Source organism: Bufo gargarizans, chromosome 4, assembly GCF_014858855.1.
Source record: "Bufo gargarizans isolate SCDJY-AF-19 chromosome 4, ASM1485885v1, whole genome shotgun sequence".
NCBI lineage: Eukaryota > Metazoa > Chordata > Amphibia > Anura > Bufonidae > Bufo > Bufo gargarizans.
This window is the reverse complement of record NC_058083.1, coordinates 298,766,316-298,789,416: the sequence shown is the minus strand read 5'-3', so window position 1 is coordinate 298,789,416 and position 23,101 is coordinate 298,766,316. Positions and strand designations below refer to the sequence as shown.

The 23,101-nt window shown below is 42.4% G+C and overlaps 1 protein-coding gene across 1 annotated transcript in view; it reads left to right on the top strand.

Annotated features, from left to right (window-relative positions):
• Window positions 1-15,357, top strand: part of ROS1 (ROS proto-oncogene 1, receptor tyrosine kinase) — a 256,125-nt gene extending 240,768 nt beyond the window's left edge. Inside the window, exons 41-42 of the mRNA XM_044291160.1 lie at window positions 140-303; window positions 14,940-15,357. Of these exons, the coding sequence (XP_044147095.1) occupies window positions 140-303; window positions 14,940-15,061 (286 nt within the window). The 3' untranslated portion in view covers window positions 15,062-15,357. The remainder of the gene's footprint in view (window positions 1-139; window positions 304-14,939) is intronic.
• The last annotated feature ends 7,744 nt before the right edge of the window (window positions 15,358-23,101 follow it).

Sequence of the window (23,101 nt, the reverse complement as noted above, 5' to 3'; positions counted from 1 at the left end):
TTTGTTAGGAAGAACTTGGTGCTCATTTTAATAATAGCGTCAAATTAAAATCAGCATTAATGAAATGTAATTATGAAAAAAAGTTAAAGAATAACAGTTGAAATGGGAGTAAACTTCTTGAATTGCTTTTTCCATTTAGGTGGGATATAATGCTAAAATGTTGGGAACAAAATCCTACTGGGAGACCCACATTTTCTCAAATTCAAAAACAACTTGAAAGTCTCAAAGGTTGCTCTTTAAGATGCACCAGACCCAAAGAGAGAAGATTGTTTCTAGAAGGCATTGATAATGCATGCTTTGAAGGTCAGTGTGGATGTTTAATCTTTTTTTCCAAACAAATAATAGTATGGACTGCCACACACATAGTCATTTCCAAGGAAATCATATACACATTGCACATCTCCATTAATAATTATAAGGTGACTGCAGATAATATAGGTAGAATAAGTAAAAGAGGAAATTTCAATGGTGCATTCTAAATATAATTTCATTTTACATTTGCAATGAACTTCACTTTTCAAATGAATAAGGAGTATAATTCTGTAAATATGTCACATGCAGAGGAAATGGCAGGTTATTTACATTTTACCTTAGAAATGGATGGGAAGGGAAAGAACACAGACAACTATCAGTTTAAAACTGCTGCTGTGATCAGCATCCCACAAGTTTTTTTGCCAATCAACCCCTGGCAAACAGATACTTCTTGTAAGGAGAATCTTTCTCAATCAGGGAATTCTGGAGCAGAAATAGGCAAAGATGTTAAAATACTCTTTTACACTGACAGACAATTTTTACAGGCAAAAATGTCTTGATTTCTACAATTGTCAGCTTTGTTGTGCAGACTGGGACAGAGTCAGCATGTCACAGTTTCTGCCACTCCCTGAGGTAGGGACAGCATTGCATCCTTTCCTGAAAATTGTATTAGTCTATTGACACTTTTGTGACCATTACCTCCCATTCAATGCAGCTGTATAAAAAATATATACCCTTCTTCCCTGTGCCTCCAACATGACAACCCCCAGGAAGGTTTATAAAAATTTTAGACATTTTTCAAAAATGAATATAATTATTTCTCTTTCTGCATACTTACGTTAACTTAACCACTTCAGCCCCGCTAGGTGAAACCCCCTTCATGACCAGAGCACTTTTTACACTTCGGCACTACACTCCTTTCACCGTTTATCGCTCGGTCATGCAACTTACCACCCAAATGAATTTTACCTCCTTTTCTTCTCACTAATGGAGCTTTCATTTGGTGGAATTTTAATGCTGCTGACATTTTTACTTTTTTTTGTTATTAATCAAAATGTAACGATTTTTTTGCAAAAAAATGACATTTTTCACTTTCAGCTGTAAAATTTTGCAAAAAAAACGACATCCATATATAAATTTTTCGCCAAATTTATTGTTCTACATGTCTTTGAAAAAAAAAAATGTTTGGGCAAAAAAAAATGGTTTGGGTAAAAGTTATAGCATTTACAAACTATGGTACAAAAATGTGAATTTCCGCTTTTTGAAACAGCTCTGACTTTCTGAGCACCTGTCATGATTCCTGAGGTTCTACAATGCCCAAACAGTAGAAAACCCCCACAAATGACCCCATTTCGGAAAGTAGACACCCTAAGGCAGTGTTTCCCAACCAGTGTGCCTCCAGCTGTTGCAAAACTACAACTCCCAGCATGCCCGGACAGCATTTGGCTGTATGGGCATGCTGGGAGTTGTAGTTTTGTAACAGCTGGAGGCACACTGGTTGGGAAACACTGCCCTAAGGTATTCGCTGATGGGCATAGTGAGTTCATAGAACTTTTTATTTTTTGTCACAAGTTAGCGGAAAATGATGATGATTTTATTTTATTTATTTTTTCTTACAAAATCTCATATTCCACTAACTTGCGACAAAAAATAAAAAATTCTAGGAACTCGCCATGCCCCTTACGGAATACCTTGGGGTGTCTTCTTTCCAAAATGGGGTCACTTGTGGCGTAGTTATACTGCCCTGGCAATTTAGGGGCCCAAATGTGGGAGAAGAACTTTGCAATCAAAATGTGTAAAAAATGACCGGTGAAATCCAAAAGGTGCACTTTGGAATATGTGCCCCTTTGCCCACCTTGGCAGCAAAAAAGTGTCACACATCTGGTATCGCCGTACTCAGGAGAAGTTGGGGAATGTGTTTTGGGGTGTCATTTTACATATACCCATGCTGGGTGAGAAAAATATCTTGGTCAAATGCCAACTTTGTATAAAAAAATGGGAAAAGTTGTCTTTTGCCAAGATATTTCTCTCATCCAGCATGGGTATATGTAAAATGACACCCCAAAACACATTCCCCAACTTCTCCTGAGTACGGCGATACCAGATGTGTCACACTTTTTTGCTGCCAAGATGGGCAAAGGGGCACATATTCCAAAGTGCACCTTTCAGATTTTGCAGGCCATTTTTTACACATTTTGATTGCAAGGTACTTCTCACACATTTGGGCCCCTAAATTGCCAGGGCAGTATAACTACGCCCCAACTGACCCCATTTTGGAAAGAAGACACCCCAAGGTATTCCGTGAGGGGCATGGCGAGTTCCTAGAATTTTTTATTTTTTGTCACAAGTTAGCGGAAAATGATGATTTTTTTTTTTCTCTTTTTTCCTTACAAAGTCTCATATTCCACTAACTTGCGACAAAAAATAAAAAATTCTAGGAACTCGCCATGCCCCTCACGGAATACCTTGGGGTGTCTTCTTTCCAAAATGGGGTCACTTGTGGCGTAGTTATACTGCCCTGGCAATTTAGGGGCCCAAATGTGTGAGAAGTACCTTGCAATCAAAATGTGTAAAAAATGGCCTGCAAAATCTGAAAGGTGCACTTTGGAATATGTGCCCCTTTGCCCATCTTGGCAGCAAAAAAGTGTGACACATCTGGTATCGCCGTACTCAGGAGAAGTTGGGGAATGTGTTTTGGGGTGTCATTTTACATATACCCATGCTGGATGAGAGAAATATCTTGGCAAAAGACAACTTTTCCCATTTTTTTATACAAAGTTGACCAAGATATTTATACTGCCCTGGCTTTTTAGGGGCCCTAAAGCGTGAGAAGAAGTCTGGAATATAAATGTCTAAAAATGTTTACGCATTTGGATTCCGTGAGGGGTATGGTGCGTCCATGTGAGATTTTATTTTTTGACACAAGTTAGTAGAATATGAGACTTAGTAAGAAAAAACAAAAACAAAAACAAACAAAAAATTTCCGCTAACTTGTGCCAAAAAAAATGTCTGAATGGAGCCTTACAGGGGGGGAGGGGGGGGGGGGTGATCAATGACAGGGGGGGTGATCAATGACAGGGGGGTGATCAATGACAGGGGGTGATCAATGACAGGGGGGTAATCACCCATATAGACTCCCGGATCACCCCCCTGTCACTGATCACCCCCCCTGTAAGGCTCCATTCAGACATCCACATGATTTTTTACGGATCCATGGATACATGGATCGGATCCACAAAACACATGCGGACGTCTGAATGGAGCCTTACAGGGGGGTTATCAATGACAGGGGGTGATCAGGGTGATCACCCCCCTGTCACTGATCACCCCCCCTGTAAGGCTCCATTCAGACATCCGCATGATTTTTTACGGATCCATGGATACATGGATCGGATCCACAAAACACATGCGGACGTCTGAATGGAGCCTTACAGGGGGGTTATCAATGACAGGGGGTGATCAGGGTGATCAGGGTGATCACCCCCCTGTCACTGATCACCCCCCCTGTAAGGCTCCATTCAGACATCCGCATGATTTTTTACGGATACATGGATCGGATCCACAAAACACATGCGGACGTCTGAATGGAGCCTTACAGGGGGGTTATCAATGACAGGGGGTTATCAGGGTGATCAGGGTGATCACCCCCCTGTCACTGATCACCCCCCCTGTAAGGCTCCATTCAGACATCCGCATGATTTTTTACGGATCCATGGATACATGGATCGGATCCACAAAACACATGCGGACGTCTGAATGGAGCCTTACAGGGGGGTTATCAATGACAGGGGGTGATCAGGGTGATCACCCCCCTGTCACTGATCACCCCCCCTGTAAGGCTCCATTCAGACATCCGCATGATTTTTTACGGATCCATGGATACATGGATCGGATCCACAAAACACATGCGGACGTCTGAATGGAGCCTTACAGGGGGGTTATTAATGACAGGGGGTGATCAGGGTGATCAGGGTGATCACCCCCCTGTCACTGATCACCCCCCCTGTAAGGCTCCATTCAGACATCCGCATGATTTTTACGGATCCATGGATACATGGATCGGATCCACAAAACACATGCGGACGTCTGAATGGAGCCTTACAGGGGGGTTATCAATGACAGGGGGTGATCAGGGTGATCACCCCCCTGTCACTGATCACCCCCCCTGTAAGGCTCCATTCAGACATCCGCATGATTTTTTACGGATCCATGGATACATGGATCGGATCCACAAAACACATGCGGACGTCTGAATGGAGCCTTACAGGGGGGTTATTAATGACAGGGGGTGATCAGGGTGATCAGGGTGATCACCCCCCTGTCACTGATCACCCCCCCTGTAAGGCTCCATTCAGACATCCGCATGATTTTTACGGATCCATGGATACATGGATCGGATCCACAAAACACATGCGGACGTCTGAATGGAGCCTTACAGGGGGGTGATCAATGACAGGGGGGTGATCAGGGAGTGTATATGGGTGATCACCCGCCTGTCATTGATCACCCCCTGTAAGGCTCCATTCAGACGTCCGCATGTGTTTTGCGGATCCGATACATGTATCCATGTATCCGTAAAAATCATGCGGACGTCTGAATGGAGCCTTACAGGGGGGTGATCAATGACAGGGGGTGATCAGGGGGTGTATATGGGTGATCACCCGCCTGTCATTGATCACCCCCCTGTAAGGCTCTATTCAGACGTCCGCATGTGTTTTGCGGATCCGATCCATGTATCCATGGATCCGTAAAAATCATGCGGACGTCTGAATGGAGCCTTACAGGGGGGTGATCAATGACAGGGGGGTGATCAATGACAGGGGGTGATCAGGGAGTGTATATGGGTGATCACCCGCCTGTCATTGATCACCCCTCTGTAAGGCTCCATTTAGACGTCCGTATGCGTTTTGCGGATCCGATCCATGTATCTGTGGATCCGTAAAAATCATACGGACGTCTGAACGGAGCCTGACAGGGGGGTGATCAATGACAGGGCGGTGATCAATGACAGGGGGGTGATCAGGGAGTTTATATGGGGTGATCATGGGTGATCAGGGGTTTATAAGGGGTTAATAAGTGACCGGGGGGGGGGGGGGGTGTAGTGTAGTGTAGTGTAGTGTGGTGTTTGGTGCGACTGTACTGACCTACCTGAGTCCTCTGGTGGTCGATCCTAACAAAAGGGACCACCAGAGGACCAGGTAGGAGGTATATTAGACGCTGTTATGAAAACAGCGTCTAATATACCTGTTAGGGGTTAAAAAATTCGGATCTCCAGCCTGCCAGCGAGCGATCGCCGCTGGCAGGCTGGAGATCCACTCGCTTACCTTCCGTTCCTGTGAGCGCGCGCGCCTGTGTGCGCGCGTTCACAGGAAATCTCGCGTCTCGCGAGATGACGCATATATGCGTGACTGTGCGCAGGGCTGCCACCTCCGGAACGCGAATCTGCGTTAGGCGGTCCGGAGGTGGTTAATGAGACTAGAATTAAGTACACACTACACTCCCGCTAAGTTGTTTCTGTATAGTTTTAGAAGATTTGAGGTTTAGTGTTTATATGTTAATTTTACATTTTCTGTGCGAAGCTGCATTACAATGGTATACTTGCAAAATGATATATGATTTCTACTATGTTAGTGTAATTATTACTATTTTATTAATGCAATCATTATTAATAAAGAATTGAGTAATTTTTTGTTGACCTTGTTATGCTGGCCAAGGTTTTTTTTTCCTGTGTTTAGCCGGAAGCACTCCTCAAGTACTGTATATATTCTGTGAAACTAATGCCACAATCAGTCAGCTTACAAGAATAGAAGCGCAGACACACACGGAATAAAAATATCAGCATGACTTCATTCAGCTTCATTTAGGCAAACATCACCACCAAACGTTTATACAGAAGGAAATCTAAAGATAGGCAGGCTGGCCAGCAGTTGTCTGGGACTTAAATATAACGATTAATTTAGTTACACATATTATTATGTTCTCCCCTTCAAGAGCATGTTGAAAATTTTGGAAACTTATTTAAAGAGCATCAATCAACATTATCATTCCTATTAAACCAGGCATACTGCCTGGTAGGGTTGATCATGCTAATGAAAACAATACCTTTCATTTGTCTATATGTTGAACTGATGCAGAAATATTGTTGTTTTTATTTATATGCAAAAGAGCACATTGGAGCACAAGGCAACCGGACAGAGCCCTTGGAGCACTACTTTTGTAATGCCCATGTGCTCTGCATACTTCCTCCTCTCCTTTGTGTGCAGCAGAGGTGTGTTACAAAAACGGTGCTCCAAGAACTCTGGCCAGCCCCCTGGTGCTCGAACCTGTACATTTGTATATGAATAAAAAAGCTGATATCTTTTCAGCTGTTCAACATACAGACAAGAGAAAAGTATTGTTTTAATCAGCATGATCAACCATACCAGGAAGTATGCCTTGTTTAATAGGACTGATCATGCTGACAGATGCTCTTTAATGCATGATTTTACAAGAGTCAAGTTTTAAGGAGTTTATTTTAAAGGGGTTGTCTCGCCAATATCAGATCTTCAGGGTTGTCTGGTTTCCAAAATTGATGACCTATCCTCAGAATAAATGATCAGTATCAGATCGGTGGTGGTCCAACTCGCGGCACCCCCACCAAACAGCTGTTTGAAGAGAACTCAGTGCTCATATGGGCACTGTGTTCTCTTCACTGTTTACCTACTAGCTGTTGACATTGCAACGGTGTCTTTACAGCTCCTCTTTCCCTTTTGTTTGAATGGGAAGGAGCATTTGTAGTTATATTCCGTTCATTTCAGTTGAATGGGATAGAGAAGCTGCAGTTATACTTCTCACTGCTGCAATGTCAAGGGCGAGCAGTTCAGCTGATTGGCGAGGTTGCTGGGAGTCAGACCCTTGCGGATCTGATGGATGTTGATGACCTATCCTGGAAACCAGACAACCCCTTTAAGTATTTCCTGAAACAAAACTTCACAGAGCAGATGTCATGAACATTTAAAAGATTAGTATGTTGTTGAGATTTACATTTATGATGTGGCTATGTGAAAAACTGGAAGCCAATAAACACTGGCAAACAATTCAAAGAGCTACAATGCAGGGCAGAAATATTTTTTAATGTAGATGAGATATGTTGAAGACTAGAGCTTGAACAAAGGCAAGCCTGTCATTTATTGAGAGTACTATTGTTCCTCTGTTAATAGAGAGGTCTAAAGCTACATGTAGTTAATCTCCAAGCCACAATGCATTCAGTGGTTTTGGATCACTCCCTCACAGACCACTTCCATCAAGCAGAAAGCTGTCAACAAGGTCTGATGTTTGAAGCTGTATACAGCAGCTGACTGCTTGTATATCTTTACTAAATTCCATAGTGTATAAAACACACATTTTATGAATTCTCATTAAAATTATTCTGAATACAAATGGCTAATCAAAGAGTGTCAGGGACAAAAGGGCAAATATCTGATCCAGCACTTAGGCTACCCTTGTACTGTCCTAGTAACCAGGGTACTGACACATAAAGGGCACCTTTTTATCTTTATGTATGGTGTGCATGTATAGAAGATTGGGTTCTTTGCTAAGTAAGGGTAGGTTCATATTTGCGTTTAATGCAGAGGTGCACAACCTGCAGCCCGGGGGCCACATGCGGCGCTTGATACCATTCTGCACGCGCCTCAAGAATCTGGTAATAGACATGTATGGCTAGGTCTTGTCGCTGCTCACATGTATTTTCCATGTATTCTCCCATTAGATGGGAGTCCTGGAACTGTAACTAGACATTAATGGTATATATTGTATGTTCAATATGCCATAAATACAGTATTTCACTTGGTAATACCCCTTTAAGTTTTATTTTTGGCCTTTGTTGTTGGTTCAGTCTGACAATGTGGCCCCCAACCTGAAAACATTGTGCAACCCTGGTTTAACAGATCCAGCCTAGCCAGATACTGCTGTTCACTGCTGGACCCCATTAAATCCCGCCACTTTCCAGTTGAATGCCAGCTTTGGGGTGAAAAAAGTGCAGCCGGATCCTATTATAGTCAATACAGTCAAGAGATAAACAGCAGTATCTGGCTAAGTCAGATCCGGTGAACTCCAGCAGGCTGTTCTCTGTCAGAACAACCTGCAGAATCCATTAAATGCAAATATGAACCTACACTTAAAGGGGTTATCCAACCCCAATAATGCCCCCAAAATGGCACCTCATACAGGTTATACTTATACCGCTCCCCGGCACCTACGTCGGTCCTGATGCCCACACGGCCACCACTGCATCTCCCTGTTGCGCAGATCAAAACAGCTGGCGACAGGGAGAGCAGCCAATAGCAGGCAGTGATGGGAATGAGCCTCCCTAGTATTGCAGTTGATGCTAGGGAGGCTTGTTCCCGTCGTGGCCTGCTGTTGGATGCCGCCTCCACCATGTGGACATCAGGAGCAACGCGGGTGCTGGGTAGTGGGGTAAGTATAACCTGTATGAGGTGCCCGGGCATTTTGGGGGGCTTTCGGGGTTAGTTTCAGACGAATCCACAAAAACAGCACGTAGTGCTCATGTCAATGGGAAAAAGCAGTAGGAAGGAAGAAGAAGGGTTCTCACATGAGCCTGAGAGGAAGTGGGAGGGGACTTGCCCTGATTGGCTCCCAGGCTGACAGACAGATCAGTGCTGCAGTAGGCAGGGAGGTGCCCTAGTAGAATCAGCAGAACGCAATTCAGTGCTGGGCTGTGAAAGATGGTGGTCTGGTCTTACAGTATCTGCCAGGAAAATGATTATAGGGAGTTATGGAGAGTGAAAAATCCATCAGGGACAATCAGAAATAAATCAAGCTTATTGCCAGGGACAGTGAAGAGAAAGGCTAGATTTCCAAAGAAGAATTGTGTGTGTTGTGTACAATAGAAGCAGGGCAGCTGACAGACAGGAGAAGAGAAGACAGGACCTGTGGCTGGCTGTGCCTGCTATCAGAAGTGCAGGTGCACCTAAAAAAAACAGCTACCTGCAAGCAAATACTTTCATTTTGTTTCCCTGTTTTCACAGAAATCCTTTTTTGTGTGAAGTTCAATATAATTATGATAAATATATATTTATATATATACATACATACATACAGTCAGATCCATTAATATTGGGACATCAACACAATTCTAACATTTTTTACTCTATACACCACCACAATGAATTTGAAAAGAAACAAACAAGATATGCTTTAACTGCAGACTGTCAGCTTTAATTTGAGGGTATTTACATCCGAATTAGGTGAACGGTGTAGGAATTACAACAGTTTGCAAATGTGCCTCCTACTTGTTAAGGGACCAAAAGTAATGGGACAGAATAATAATAATCATAAATCAAACTTTCACTTTTTAGTACTTGGTCGCAAATCCTTTGCAGTCAATTACAGCCTGAAGTCTGGAAAGCATAGACATCACCAGACTCTGGGTTTCATCCCTGGTGATGCTCTGCCAGGCCTCTACTGCAACTGTCTTCAGTTCCTGCTTGTTCTTGGGGCATTGTCCCTTCAGTTTTGTCTTCAGCAAGTGAAATGCATGCTCAACCAGATTCAGGTCAGGTGATTGACTTGGCCATTGCATAACATTACACTTCTTTCCCTTAAAAAACTCTTTGGTTGCTTTTGCAGTATGCTTTGGGTCATTGTCCATCTGCACTGTAAAGCGCCGTCCAATGAGTTCTGAAGCATTTGGCTGAATATAAGCAGATAATATTGCCCGAAACACTTCAGAATTCATCCTGCTGCTTTTGTCAGCAGTCACATCATTAATAAATACAAGAGAACCAGTTCCATTGGCATCCATACATGCCCACGCCATGACACTACCACCACCATGCTTCACTGATAAGGTGGTATGCTTAGGATCATGAGCAGTTCCTTTCCTTCTCCATACTCTTCTCTTCCCATCACTCTGGTACAAGTTGATCTTGGTCTCATCTGTCCATAGGATGTTGTTCCAGAACTGTGAAGGCTTTTTTTAGATGTCGTTTGGCAAACTCTAATCTGGCCTTCCTGTTTTTGAGGCTCACCAATGGTTTACATCTTGTGGTGAACCCTCTGTATTCACTCTGGTGAAGTCTTCTCTTGATTGTTGACTTTGACACACATACATGTACCTCCCGGAGAGTGCTCTTGATCTGGCCAACTGTTGTGAAGGGTGTTTTCTTCACCAGGGAAAGAATTCTTGGGTCATCCACCACAGTTGTTTTCCGTGGTCTTCTGGGTCTTTTGGTGTTGCTGAGCTCAGCGGTGCGTTCCTTCTTTTTAAGAATGTTCCAAACAGTTGTTTTGTCCACGCCTAATGTTTTTGCTATCTCTCTGATGGGTTTGTTTTGTTTTTTTCAGCCTAATGATGGCATGCTTCACTGATAGTGACAGCTCTTTGGATATCATCTTGAGAGTTGACAGCAACAGATTCCAAATGCAAATAGCACACTTGAAATGAACTCTGGACCTTTTATCTGCTCATTGTAATTGGGATAATGAGGGAATAAAACACACCTAGCCATGAAACAGCTGAGAAGCCAATTGTCCCATTATTTTTGGTCCCTTAACAAGTGGAATTATTTACAATTGGTCACTAGGACCAATGATTGTCTCTGGGTTGACACGTGTTGTTAAAGGTATCTAAAAATTAGCATTTATTGTTTATCATTAAAATTACTAACTAGAACTAACATGCTTAAAACTATCAGCCGTGTCTGCACTACCGCTAGTAATAGTATGAGTATAGCTGTGAGGCTGCTAGAGGACAGAACTTCACTTCAGGCTGCCTGGCTCACTCCTTTATTTCCACGCAGAATCTACCATGCTCTGTTTGGTGCACACTGTTTGTGTCACAGTACGCTACCCACGGATTGTGAATGCCTTCCTAGTGCTCACTGTTCGCTCATTAATAGATCAGTACTATTGCTTTGCAAGACACTGGCTGGCTAAAATGTAACATATATCACTCTCTGCCGCCCGACATGTTTCGCCAAAAACTTGGCCTCTTCAGGAGTTTGGGCAACCGTGTCAAAAAAAGCCATTTTTGTCACCTTACATCACTAAAAGTGCAACATCAAGCAATCAGAAAGGCCCACAAAATGTCCCACAAAATGGTACCAATAAAACAGTCAGCTAATCCTGCAAAAAATGAGCCCCTACATAAGAAAATCACAAAAAAAAAAATATGGCTCTCCGTAACAACCAGCTCTATAAATATATCACTATATACACCCTGTCCATAAAATAAAAATAAAAACTGTCATAAAAAGCTGTTTTTGTCACCTTACATCACAAAATATGCAAATGAGCAAAAAGGGGTATGCCCCCCAAAATAGTACCAATCAAACCGCCACCTCATCCCGCAAAAAATTAGCCCCTACCTAAGACAATCAGTCAAAAAATAAAAAAGCTATGGCTCTCAGACTATGGAGACACTATAAAACATAATTTTTTTTAGTTTCAGCCATGCTATTATTGTGTAAAACTCCGTAACAATCTGCTCTATAAAAATGTCACATGACCTAAACCCTCAGGTGAACGCTGTAAAAATAAATAAATAAAAACTGTTTCAAACAACCAATTTTTTGGTCACCATGCCCCATAAAGTGTAATAATGAATTATCAAAAATCCTGTACCCAAAAATGGTACCGCTAAAAAGTCAACTCTTTCTGCAAAAAACGAAAACTGAAACAAAAAAACAAAGGAAGTAGACATATTTGATATAATTGCATCCGTAACAACCTGCTATATAAAAATAGCACATGATCTAACCTGTCAGATGAATGTTGTAAAAAAAAAAAAAAAAATGGTGCCAAAACAGCAAAAACCCAATATAGAGCAATTAAAAATCACATGTACCCCAAAATAGTACCAATAAAACTGGCACCTTATTCCCTAGTTTACAAAATAGGGTAACTTTTTGGGAGTTTCTATTGTAAGGGTGCATCAGGGGGGCTTCAAATGGGACATGGCATCTAAAAACCAGTCCACCAAAATCTGCCTTCCAAAAACCATTCTGTTCCTTTTCTTTTGCGCCCTGCCATGTGCACTTATATCAGTTTACGACCACATGTGGGGTGTTTCTGGAAACTGAGGAATCAGATAATAAATATTGAGTTTTGTTCGGCTGTTAGCAGATTAAAATGGAAAATCTGCCAAAAAAGTGAAATTTAGAAATTTCATCTCCATTTTTCTTTAATTCTTGTGGAACACCTAAAGGGTTAACAAAGTTTGTAAAATCAGTTTTGAGTAACTTGGGGAGTGTAGTTTCTGCGATGGGGCCATTTATGGTGGGTTTCCACTATGTAAGCCACACAAAGTGACTTCAGACCTGAACTGGTCCTTAAAAAGTGGGTTTTGGAAATGTTCTTAAAAATGTTAAGAGTTGCTTCTAAAATTCTAAGCCTTCTAACGTCCTAAAAAATGTAAAAAATGTAAAAAATTAAATAACATTTACAAAATGATGCCAACATAAAGTAGACATATGGGGAATGTTAAGTAATAAAAATTTTATGAGGTATCACTTTCTGTTTGAAAAGCAGAGAAATTGAAATTAAGAAAATTGCGAATTTTTCAAACTTTTTGGTAAATTTGGGATTTTTTCATAAATAAAGGTGAAATATATTGACTCTAATTTATGACTATCATGAAGACAATGTGTCACGAGAAAACAATCTCAATGGTTTGGATAAGTAAAAGAATTCCAAAGTAAATAGCACATAAAGTGACATATCAGATTTGCAATATTAGACGTGGTCACGAAGGTAAAAAATGGCTTGGTCTTGAAAGGGTTAAGTCTGAAGTAGCGCGAGACTTCGGTGAATAACTTCAGGCTTCAATTATATGACTTTAAAAACATTTTTAAAAGTACAGAGGTACCAGGCGATACCAAATATGACAATTTAAAATGTATAAATATTTTTTTTGAGGGGGGGAGCTACATTTCTTTAAGGCGCAGTATAAATGTACGTGATTACTGCTTCAATACCAACATATTATTACAGTCAAAGCAATGCTGGAGCCTGCATCATGCCACTAATACCTGAGGGTCAGTTTCCGGGTACTCACTTTCCACACAGTTGAAATATTTTTATTTTTTTTCCTGTTGACAGGACTTATTTTTCCATCTTACATAACGGAACCGTTATTTGGGTCCATAGAACTCTATTAGGACGATCAAAACGGAATGCCCTTAAAGGGTTCCGTTTTGCATTCCGTCCTTTAAATTCCATTACATTCCGTTATAACAGAATGGTATGATGGAATATACAACGCATATGTGAACCCGCCCTAAGCAGAGTATATATCAATAGCATCCATAGCACTTACTATGGGACCCAGAGGTTGAGGGGGCCCAATCAGGTGCAAGAACATTGTACCTTTTTGTGGGGAATAACAGAATGCCAACTTTTGCTGTGATCTGGGCTTTGTGATATACTATGCTATTATGTGCCTTTAATTATTGCTGCTGTTTTAATTTTCTTACACTATGTGTTGGGGGTCCCATCTTGCTATTGGGCTCTGTGAATTATACTCATACCCATGATATTAGGCATGATTCTAACTTAGGAAGAAGTGATTAAAAAAACAAACAAAAAAGTATATATTTTTATAGTTAAATCTATTATTTATTGAGCGCCTTCACTATTAACAATAGCTGTATTATCACTGTAAGCAACTGACCTCAAAGCTGGAGTGTATATATATATATATATATATATACTTATGTATATATATATATATACAGTTCCTTTGGTTGATAGGGTCCATTTAGACAAGCAGATATTGATGTTAGTGGTCGCTGATATGATAACTGTAAGCTACCAGATATCAATTAAAGATAAGCAATGCTCTGAATTTATTGTTTGGTTGCCTATTTAATTATAAAATTAATGTCTGCATCACAGTGTCATAACAATCAATAATTATTCACATGATTACCAAACATTTTATCGCTAAGCATTTAGTTGCTTCCACTTTTAAGCAATTATCGCACCACATTTCTTCTCTGATTACTGGTCAGGTAAATTGGTCTTTATCCTTAGTATTTAGTGTTATACTGAAGGGTCCTATGTAAAAGAAGCAATTTATTGAATGTATCCTGATGATACTATGATTTTATTTTTAAATGTCCATAAGAAATAGGATGAATGAATGTTGGAATGGGAGCCATACGGCTCAAGGTCATAGATTCTAAAGACATCTTTCTGCTAGGCAGAGGGGACATTTCTATAATTCTTTTAATCAAAATTCCTTATGTCACCTATAGAAATAATCTCACATTTATCAATTCAGCATGGAAAAATGTTAGCACTGTGCATTTAATAGTGAATATATTTTTGGGATATAAAACATTAGCATAAGAGATAAAATACCGTTCATGCATTACACCAAGATATGTTGGTTGCCTTCAAACATTATTTCCTCTTTGTTCACAATGAAATCCCGTTTTCCTGCTTCCTCTTTAAACAGCATTATGTACAAAATTGAAATATTGTTATTACTTAAATTCCATTTAATGATTAAAGATCAGGGAGAACATTGTGCAGCTCACAATATCTTACATTTTCTCATTCAATTAACAATCTACTAATGCTTTATCATGTCTTATTTTTCATCAACTGGCTCGAATTTCCACATTAGATCACTTTCCTTGGCCTTTAACTTGACTAAATGTATGATATGAGTTTATATTTTTCAGATACAGATGCCAGTGTTGTGGGTTCAGCTTCAGAAGAAACCTCATTGACCCTTATGGAAGCAAGAAATGTAGATGGTCTCAATTATCTAATGGTTACTACATTAGGCAATGAAAATGGGTAAAAAAAAAAATGAATCTTGAGAAAAGAATGGTGGCACCAACGATCATATGAAAAAACAAAGCCTTGAACACTCCATTTGGCTGTGTAGTTTCCAAAAGCCGAAGTATTTCTATGTATGTTATTGGAAACAATGGATGGAACTGATTCATTAGATCAGCGTTGTTATAATGGAATTCTCTGAAAACATTGTCAGATTATAAATACCACAATTGAACTGTATCCAACAGGAACAATTGCTATTGTGTCTGAGTTTTTGGTATTGTCTATGAGATAATAATTTACTCATTTAATAAAAGTGTTTTGTATTGATGCATGCTATTTATTCCTGTTGTATTATACATATACAGTATATATGTATAGTATATATAGATGTTTACTGTTTTATGGAATATTTTTTATGTTGAATTTTGAATGTACTTATTTTTTTGCAGTTTTCTTTGACTGGCAAAGAAATAAACGTGTTTAAATAAAGTCTTAAGGTGGATTTACATGGCCTGAATACTGGGCCGATCATCGGGAATGAACGCTCCTATGTTCCCAATAATCTGCCCAAAATGCTTGTTGATTGGGTGACAAGGCAGCATATTGTCTATAGAGCACACTGCTACGACACAATTACAGTAGCGATTGCTCATCCTCATACTGTGGAAGTGATCGCTGAATATAAATGCAATGCTTCACCTCCAGTTAAGGGCTTATTCAGATGACTGTCTGTCTTCTGCGGTCCGCAAAACATGGATACTGGCCATGTGCGTTCCACATTTTGCAGAACGCATAGGGCTAGCCAATTCAGTTGTGGGCAAGAATAGGACATGCTCTATTGGTGTGCTTTCCGCATCTTTTGCAGCCCCATTGAAATAAACGGGTCCACATCCATTACACAAAATTGTGAAACGGAAGCGGACACATAAATACAGTTGTGTGAGTGAGCCCTTCCTGAAAATGGTCTTGTCCTTGGGGCATTTAAATGCACCTTAAAACTTGTTGTGCTCGCTTGATGTACACAGCTGACACTTATCCCTCCCGTCTGTCCATAAGCATGCATGTTTGAATCAGCCAAGGGTGCATGTTTATATTAAAACGGAGAAGAGAGTCTGCTGCTGCTAGATGCAGCTTTCATTTTTTCAAAGGCCCCTGAAAATCCTATTCTACATTTGCCTTGCACTAGTTCTCTATCAATATGCAAAGGGGGCCACCCAAGCCCTTCCCTCTGCCACTGGCAGGATACATAATGAGCTTTCAGCGGTAATTAACCCTGTGAGAATCAGGTACTCATGTACCCAGCCAGCGACTGCACATGAACTAAATTCTACTGCTCTGGTCCACATCTGCCTAGGATTGGTGTGGATCTGACTCCCAGTGCCCCCACCGATCAGCTGTTTGAGGAGACCTCAGCGCTCACCAAGCACAGCACTGTACATTGCGGCTGTGCTTGTTATTGCAACTCAGTCCCATTCACTTGAATGAGCCTGAGCTATGCCTAGGTCATGAGACCGATGAACATGACATCATATGGCTTAGGAAGAGACTTAAGTGCTCTCAGAGGGCTGTGGCCTCTTTGCACAGCTGATCGGTGGGTCTGCTAAGAGTTGGACCATGCCGATCTGATATTGATGACCTATCCTGAAGATAGGTAATCAATATGTAAATCGCAGAGAAATCCCTTCAACTATTATTTGGTATTGTTGCCCAAAGGACCTCATTTACTCATAATGGGGACTGCTGGTTTCCAATGAGATTTTTGTTTTGTTTTTCACAGAAAAGTTCCTATCCAAAACTATATCACTATACAGCCCAGGGTAGCATTTGACTGGTTCTGTGCTGTTCTGCTAGAGACAAAATCCTGACCCAGTCTTTAGTGCTATTTGTAGCAGATGTTAAAGATACAACTGGATCCGTCCATAACAGATGCAGATGGTTGTATTATCAGTAACACAAGCGTTTTTGCTGAACCCTGCCGGATCCAGCAAAAGCGCTAGTGTGAAAGTAGCCTGAGACTGGCCCATCCCCTTCCGGGCCCACTTTTTAGACCTGGCATGAGCGTGGAGAATTTGCGCCAAAATCTGTGCCTGAAATACACCTAGTAATATAGTAAATTACCCCCTAAGTTTTTGTAGTTAAAGGGTGCAGCAAAAAGCTGAGAGATACAATCTACCTAAATGGACTGCGCTCAACTATGGTACTGTATGTATACATATAGATCGATAGGTAATGGATAATTGATGTAGCGAGGCTGAGAAGGGAGTGTAGCAATCCATAAAAAAAAAATTGGAATGGGAGAAAATTTATGGAACATTATTTTTCTGTACAAAAATATTCATAGTCAACATTAAAATACATTGTATTTGGAATATTGTTACTCTTTTACTGGAATATAACAGGAGGAATAATTGAGGGATCATTTCTCATGGTATGCACATAAATATTTTTGTCATTGAATTAGGGAAGCTGATAGCAAAAAAATTCTGAAAATTCACAGCTATGAAAAACCGGTGACAATAAAATCTTGGACAAAACCGAAAAAGCTATTGCAAGGTCATGTTCAATTGAATTTCTGCCTTTATGTAATTTTTTGAATTCACTAAAAAAAGCTACATTCCTTCACCCCCTCTGAAGAACATGTTTTAATGACAGGTTACTTCTGAAAAACCTGCTGAAAGGATCTTAAAACTGGCTACAGACATGAGATAAATGTTTGGTGCAATAAAGGATCTCAGCTAGTGTTGAGTGAACCTGAACTGCAAAGTTCGGGTCCGTACCAAACTTTGCGAGTTCGGGTACCCGGACCCAAGCCCAAACTTTGCAGCAATAGATCGGGTTCGAGTTCAGTGTTCGGGCATTTAATAAAGATGGTTGAAAGGCTGAAGGGCAGCCAATCAACAAGCTTTTAAGCTGTGGGCACTTAGAAGCCATCACAGGCATGCCTAGTAATTCTGTGGGTGACCTATAGTGATTTTGTTGTGGGTGCAATACACCAGCTTTGTACCCCTGACACAAAAATGTAATAGTTAATCTGTCTACTAGATCGGTGGGTGACATATACCCATTTTTTGTGTGAGGTACTCCTGCACTGCATCCGTGATAGGGAAATTAATATAGTTCATCCGTCTGTTAGATCGGTGGGTGACATATACCCATTTTGGTGTGAGGTACACCTGCACTGCATACATGACTGGAAAAACTTGACAGGTAGCAACACCACCACCTCCACCACCGTCACCATCACCAAGCATCTCCACACTGTCCCGTGGAAGCGTTCAGCTGTCCATCCCCCAAACACTGGAGAGAAAGAGGAAGTACCCCCCTACACACCAGCGATCCCTGGCCCTGAATGCCAGCATTTCAAAATTCCTGGCCTTTGAAATGCTGTCATGCCATTTGGTGGAGACAGATACTTTTAAAAACCTTATGACAGTGGCTGTCCCACAGTATGCGGTTCCCAGCTTCTACGTCTTTTCCAGGCGAGCCATCCCTGCCCTGCACAACCAAGTGGCGGACAAAATCAGGTGTGCACTGCCCAACGCCATATTTGGCAAGGTCCACATTACCACCGATATGTGGACCAGTAAGCACGGGCAGAGACGCTATATCTCCCTAACTGCACACTGGGTAAATGCAGTGGTGGCTGGGCCTGAAGCAGATAGCAGTTTGGTGCATGTCCTTCCACCACCGAGGATTGCAGGATGTTTCTCGTTGCCTCCTACTCAGCTTCCTCCTCTACCGCCTCCTCATCCAGTCAGCGTAACACCAACTTCAGCACAGCCAGGGGGAAATGACAGCAGGCTGTTTTGAAACTCATCTGTTTGGGGGAAAAAACCCACACCGCACAGGAGCTGTGGATTAGCATGGAACAAGAGACCGATGAGTGGTTGATGCCACTGAGCCTCAAGCCCGGCCTGGTGGTGTGCCATAACGGGAGTAATCTCGTAGCAGCTCTGGGCCTAGCCGATATGACGCACATCCCTTGCCTGGCGCATGTGCTGAATTTGGTGGTGCAGAGGTTTCTGAAAAATTACCCTGATATGTCAGAGCTGCTGCAGAAAGTGCGTGCTTTCAGCTTTTTCACCCTGCTGCTGCTTGCCTGTCTGCGCTGCATTGTAACTTCCGCCTTCCGGCTCACCTCCTCATATGTGATGTACCCACAAGGTGGGACTCCACCTTGCACATACTGGAGAGACTGTGCCAGCAGCAGCATGCGATAGTGGAGTTTTAGCTGCAGCGTGCACGGGTGAGTCGCTCTGCGCAACAGCACCACTTCACCACAGAGTGGGCCTCCATGCTGGACGTGTGTGCCGTGTTGCGCTGTTTCGAGTACTCCACCAACATGGCCAGTGCTCATGACGCCATCCTCAGTGTTACTATCCCACTTCTATGTCTCCTTGAAAAAACACTTTGGGCGATGATGGAAGAGGATGTGGCACAGGAGGAAGTAGAGGAGGAAGAGGGATCATTTCCACGGTTATCAGGCCAGTCATTTACAATTGGCTCGGAGGGTAGGTTCCTGCACCAACAGAGGTCAGGTATGTAACTGTTCAGCCAGGATGAGGAGGAGGAGGAACCATGTTCACAGCAGGGTGGCACCCAAAGCAGCTCATGGGCATCACTGGAGCGTGGCTGGGGAGATACAGAGGACACAGATGATACATCTCCCACAGAGGACAGCTTGTTGTTGCCTTTGGGCAGCGTGCCACTCATGAGCCACTACATGCTGCAGTGCCTGCCCAATGCCCACATTCTAAGCAGTGCTGATTATTGGGTGGCCACCCTGCTGGATCCCGCTACAAGGACAACGTGCCGTCTTTAATTCCGTTACTGGAGTGTGATTGGAACATGCGCGAGTACAAGAGCACGCAGGTAGACACACTGCTGATTGCATTCCCACCTGTCAGCGGGAGCTCAGTGGAATCACGAGGGGAAGGCAGAGGAGGAGGAAGAAGTCTCCAACGCAGCTGGGGTACCACCAGCACCTCAGAAAGGAGGATTAGCATGGCCAAAATGTGGAAAAGCTTTGTCAGCACGCCACAACAACCAGCAACACCAGATGATATGGAACGTCTTAGCAGGAGGCAGCATTTCAGCAACATGGCGGAACAGGACGTGTGCATATGCCTACACGTACTGACTGATGGGTCTGCCCCATTCAACTTCTGGGTCTCCAAATTGGGAACATGGCCTACGCTTGCGCTTTACGCCTTGGAGGTGCTGGCCTGCCCTGCGACCAGTGTATTGTCCGAACGTGTGTTTAGCACATCAGGGGGGGTGATCACAGACAAGCACAGCCACCTGTCTACAGCTAACATGGACAAGCTCACGTTCAATAAAATGAACCAGGCATGCATCCCACAGGACTTGTCTGTACCGGCCGCACCCAGCTATTGTTATACTCCAATGCACTTTCTCTTTGCGTTCTTTTTTCCATTTCCCAATGTTTTGTGGCCTTCCCAAATTTATAAAAAAAAAAAAAAAAAACTGTCTCGGCTATCTCCTCCTCCTTCACCACCGCTTCCACCTACACTCCATGTCTACAACCTCCTCAACCTCCTACTCCACTTTCACCACTGCCTTCTAGTTCAAGATTATTATTTTTCTTTTCTTTTCTATATTATTTGAAGTAATTTTCCTATCCATATTTGTTTGCAGGGTAATTGTCCTGCTCTTACTCCCATTTTGCTTCCTTTTGCAGCCCTCTAGCCCTTACTAAGACTATTTTACATCCATTTTACTGCACCAAAGTTCGGGTTCCCATTTACTTAATGGGGTTTGGGTTCGAGTTCGGGTCAAGTTCGGGTCCCGAATCCGAACTTTGACCCGAAGTTCGGCCAAACCCGAACATCCACGGGTCCGCTCAACCTTTATCTCAGCTAGTTTTCCCAGTTTTCGGCCATTAATTCATTAAAAGCTTTCATTCAAAAGAGTGCCTTATGATGTTTAAGCTGAAAAAAAAAAAGAGTCTGAATTATTTAAAGGGTTGCTCCCATTACCACAACTTATCCCTTAACCACAGGGAGGGGATAATTAGGTGGCCAAGGTCCTACCACTGGTTTCCCCGATGATCATGATAACAGGGGCCTGTGTTCCCCCATTTGAATTAGATGACGGACATGCATGTATGCTCCTAATCCCTTCAACTCTAAGAGGCTTCTGGATAGGGAAGTTAAAGTAACCGTGGAAAAAAAAAATATATAAGTGGCCCCCAAGTTGTAGGCGGGTCTAAACTGATAGAAATTGAGGCAACATAAGTAGGCAGGGTCAACACAAGTAAACAAGTAATAATTTTGGGGGTATTGTATGAAGCGATTTTAGAAGACGGCTATCATCAGTGCTGACACTAAACTGTACATTCAATGCGATTTACACTGAACAAAAATATAATCGCAACACTTTCGGTAAACCTGTGCTAGTGAGCACTTCTCCTTTGCCGAGATAATCTATCCCACCTCACAGGTGTGGCATATCAAGAAAACCAGTCAGTATCTGGTGTGGCCACCATTTGCCTTGTGCAGTGCAACACATCTCCGTCGCATAGAGTTGATCAGGTTGTTGATTGCGGCCTGTGGAATGTTGGCCCACTCCTCTTCAATAGCTGTGCGAAGTTGCAGAATATTGGCAGGAACTGGAACACGCTGTCGTATATGCCGATCCAGAGCATCCCAAACATGATCAATGGGTGACATGACCGGTGAGTATGCTGACCATGCAAGAACTGGGATGTTTTCAGCTTCCAAAAATTGTGTAAAGATACTTGCAATATGGGGCCGTGCATTATTATGCTGCAACATGAGGCGATGGTTGTAGATGAATGGCACAACAATGGGTCTCATCACGGTATCTCTGTGCATTCAAAATGCCATCAATAAAATGCACCTGTGTTCGTTGTCTATAACATACGCCTGCCCATACCATAACCCCACCACCACCATGTGTCACAACCTTGAAGTTGCCATCTGCCCTGAACAGTGAAAACCGGGAATCATCTGTAAGCAGAACGCCTCTCCAATGTGCCAGACGCCATTGAATGTGAACATTTGCCCACTAAAGTTGGTTATGACGAATAACTGCAGTCAGGTCCAGACCCAGATGAGGGCGACGAGCATGCAGATGAACTTTCCTGAGACGGTTCCTGACAGTTTGTCTAGAAATTCGTTGGTTATGCAAACCAATTGTTGCTACAGCTGTCCAGATGGCTGGTCTCAGACGATCATGGAAGTGAACATGCTGGATGTGGAGCTCCTGGGCTGATGTGGTTACACATGGTCTGCAGTTGTGAGGCCGGTTGGATGTACTGCCAAATTTTCTGAAACGCCTTTGGAGACGGCTTATGGTAAAGAAATTAACATTCATTTAACGGGCAACAGCTCTGGTAGACATTCCTGCCATTAGCATGCCAATTGCGCGCTCCCTCAAATGTTGCAACATCTGTGGCATTGTGCTGTGTAATCAAACTGCACATTTCAGAGTGGCCTTTCATTGTGGGCAGTCTAAGGCACACCTGTGCAATATTCATGCTGTCTAATCAGCACCTTGATATGCCACACCTGTGAGGTGGGATGGATTATCTCGGCAAAGGAGATGCTCACTAACACAGATTAAGGCTCCATTTACACGTCCGTTTCCGTTCCGTTTTAAATCGGACCGTTTTTTCGGATCCATCAATTTCAATTGCTTCAGCAAAAATGCGGACACCAATCATAGTGCTTTCCGAATCACTGAATCCGTTCCGTTTTCCAATTTTCGAGTATGCGGATCCTGAAAAAAAATGAAGCTTGTCCTACTTTCTGTCCGTTTTTCTGGTCCGTTGTCCATTCAAGTCAATGGATCCGCATAAAAACTGATGACATGCACAAAACCATCCGAATGTCATCAGTTTTTTAACTGATCAGTTGACAGGAAACAAAAAAATAATAATTAAGTCCAGCCCTCAGTGCCTGTGGTGAGAGAAGTTCAGGTCATTTTCTGCTCTCCTGCAAAATGGCATATGAAGTGGACCGATTGATCACTATGATCCAGGAACGGCCCTCTCTATGGGATACCAGACAAGAGG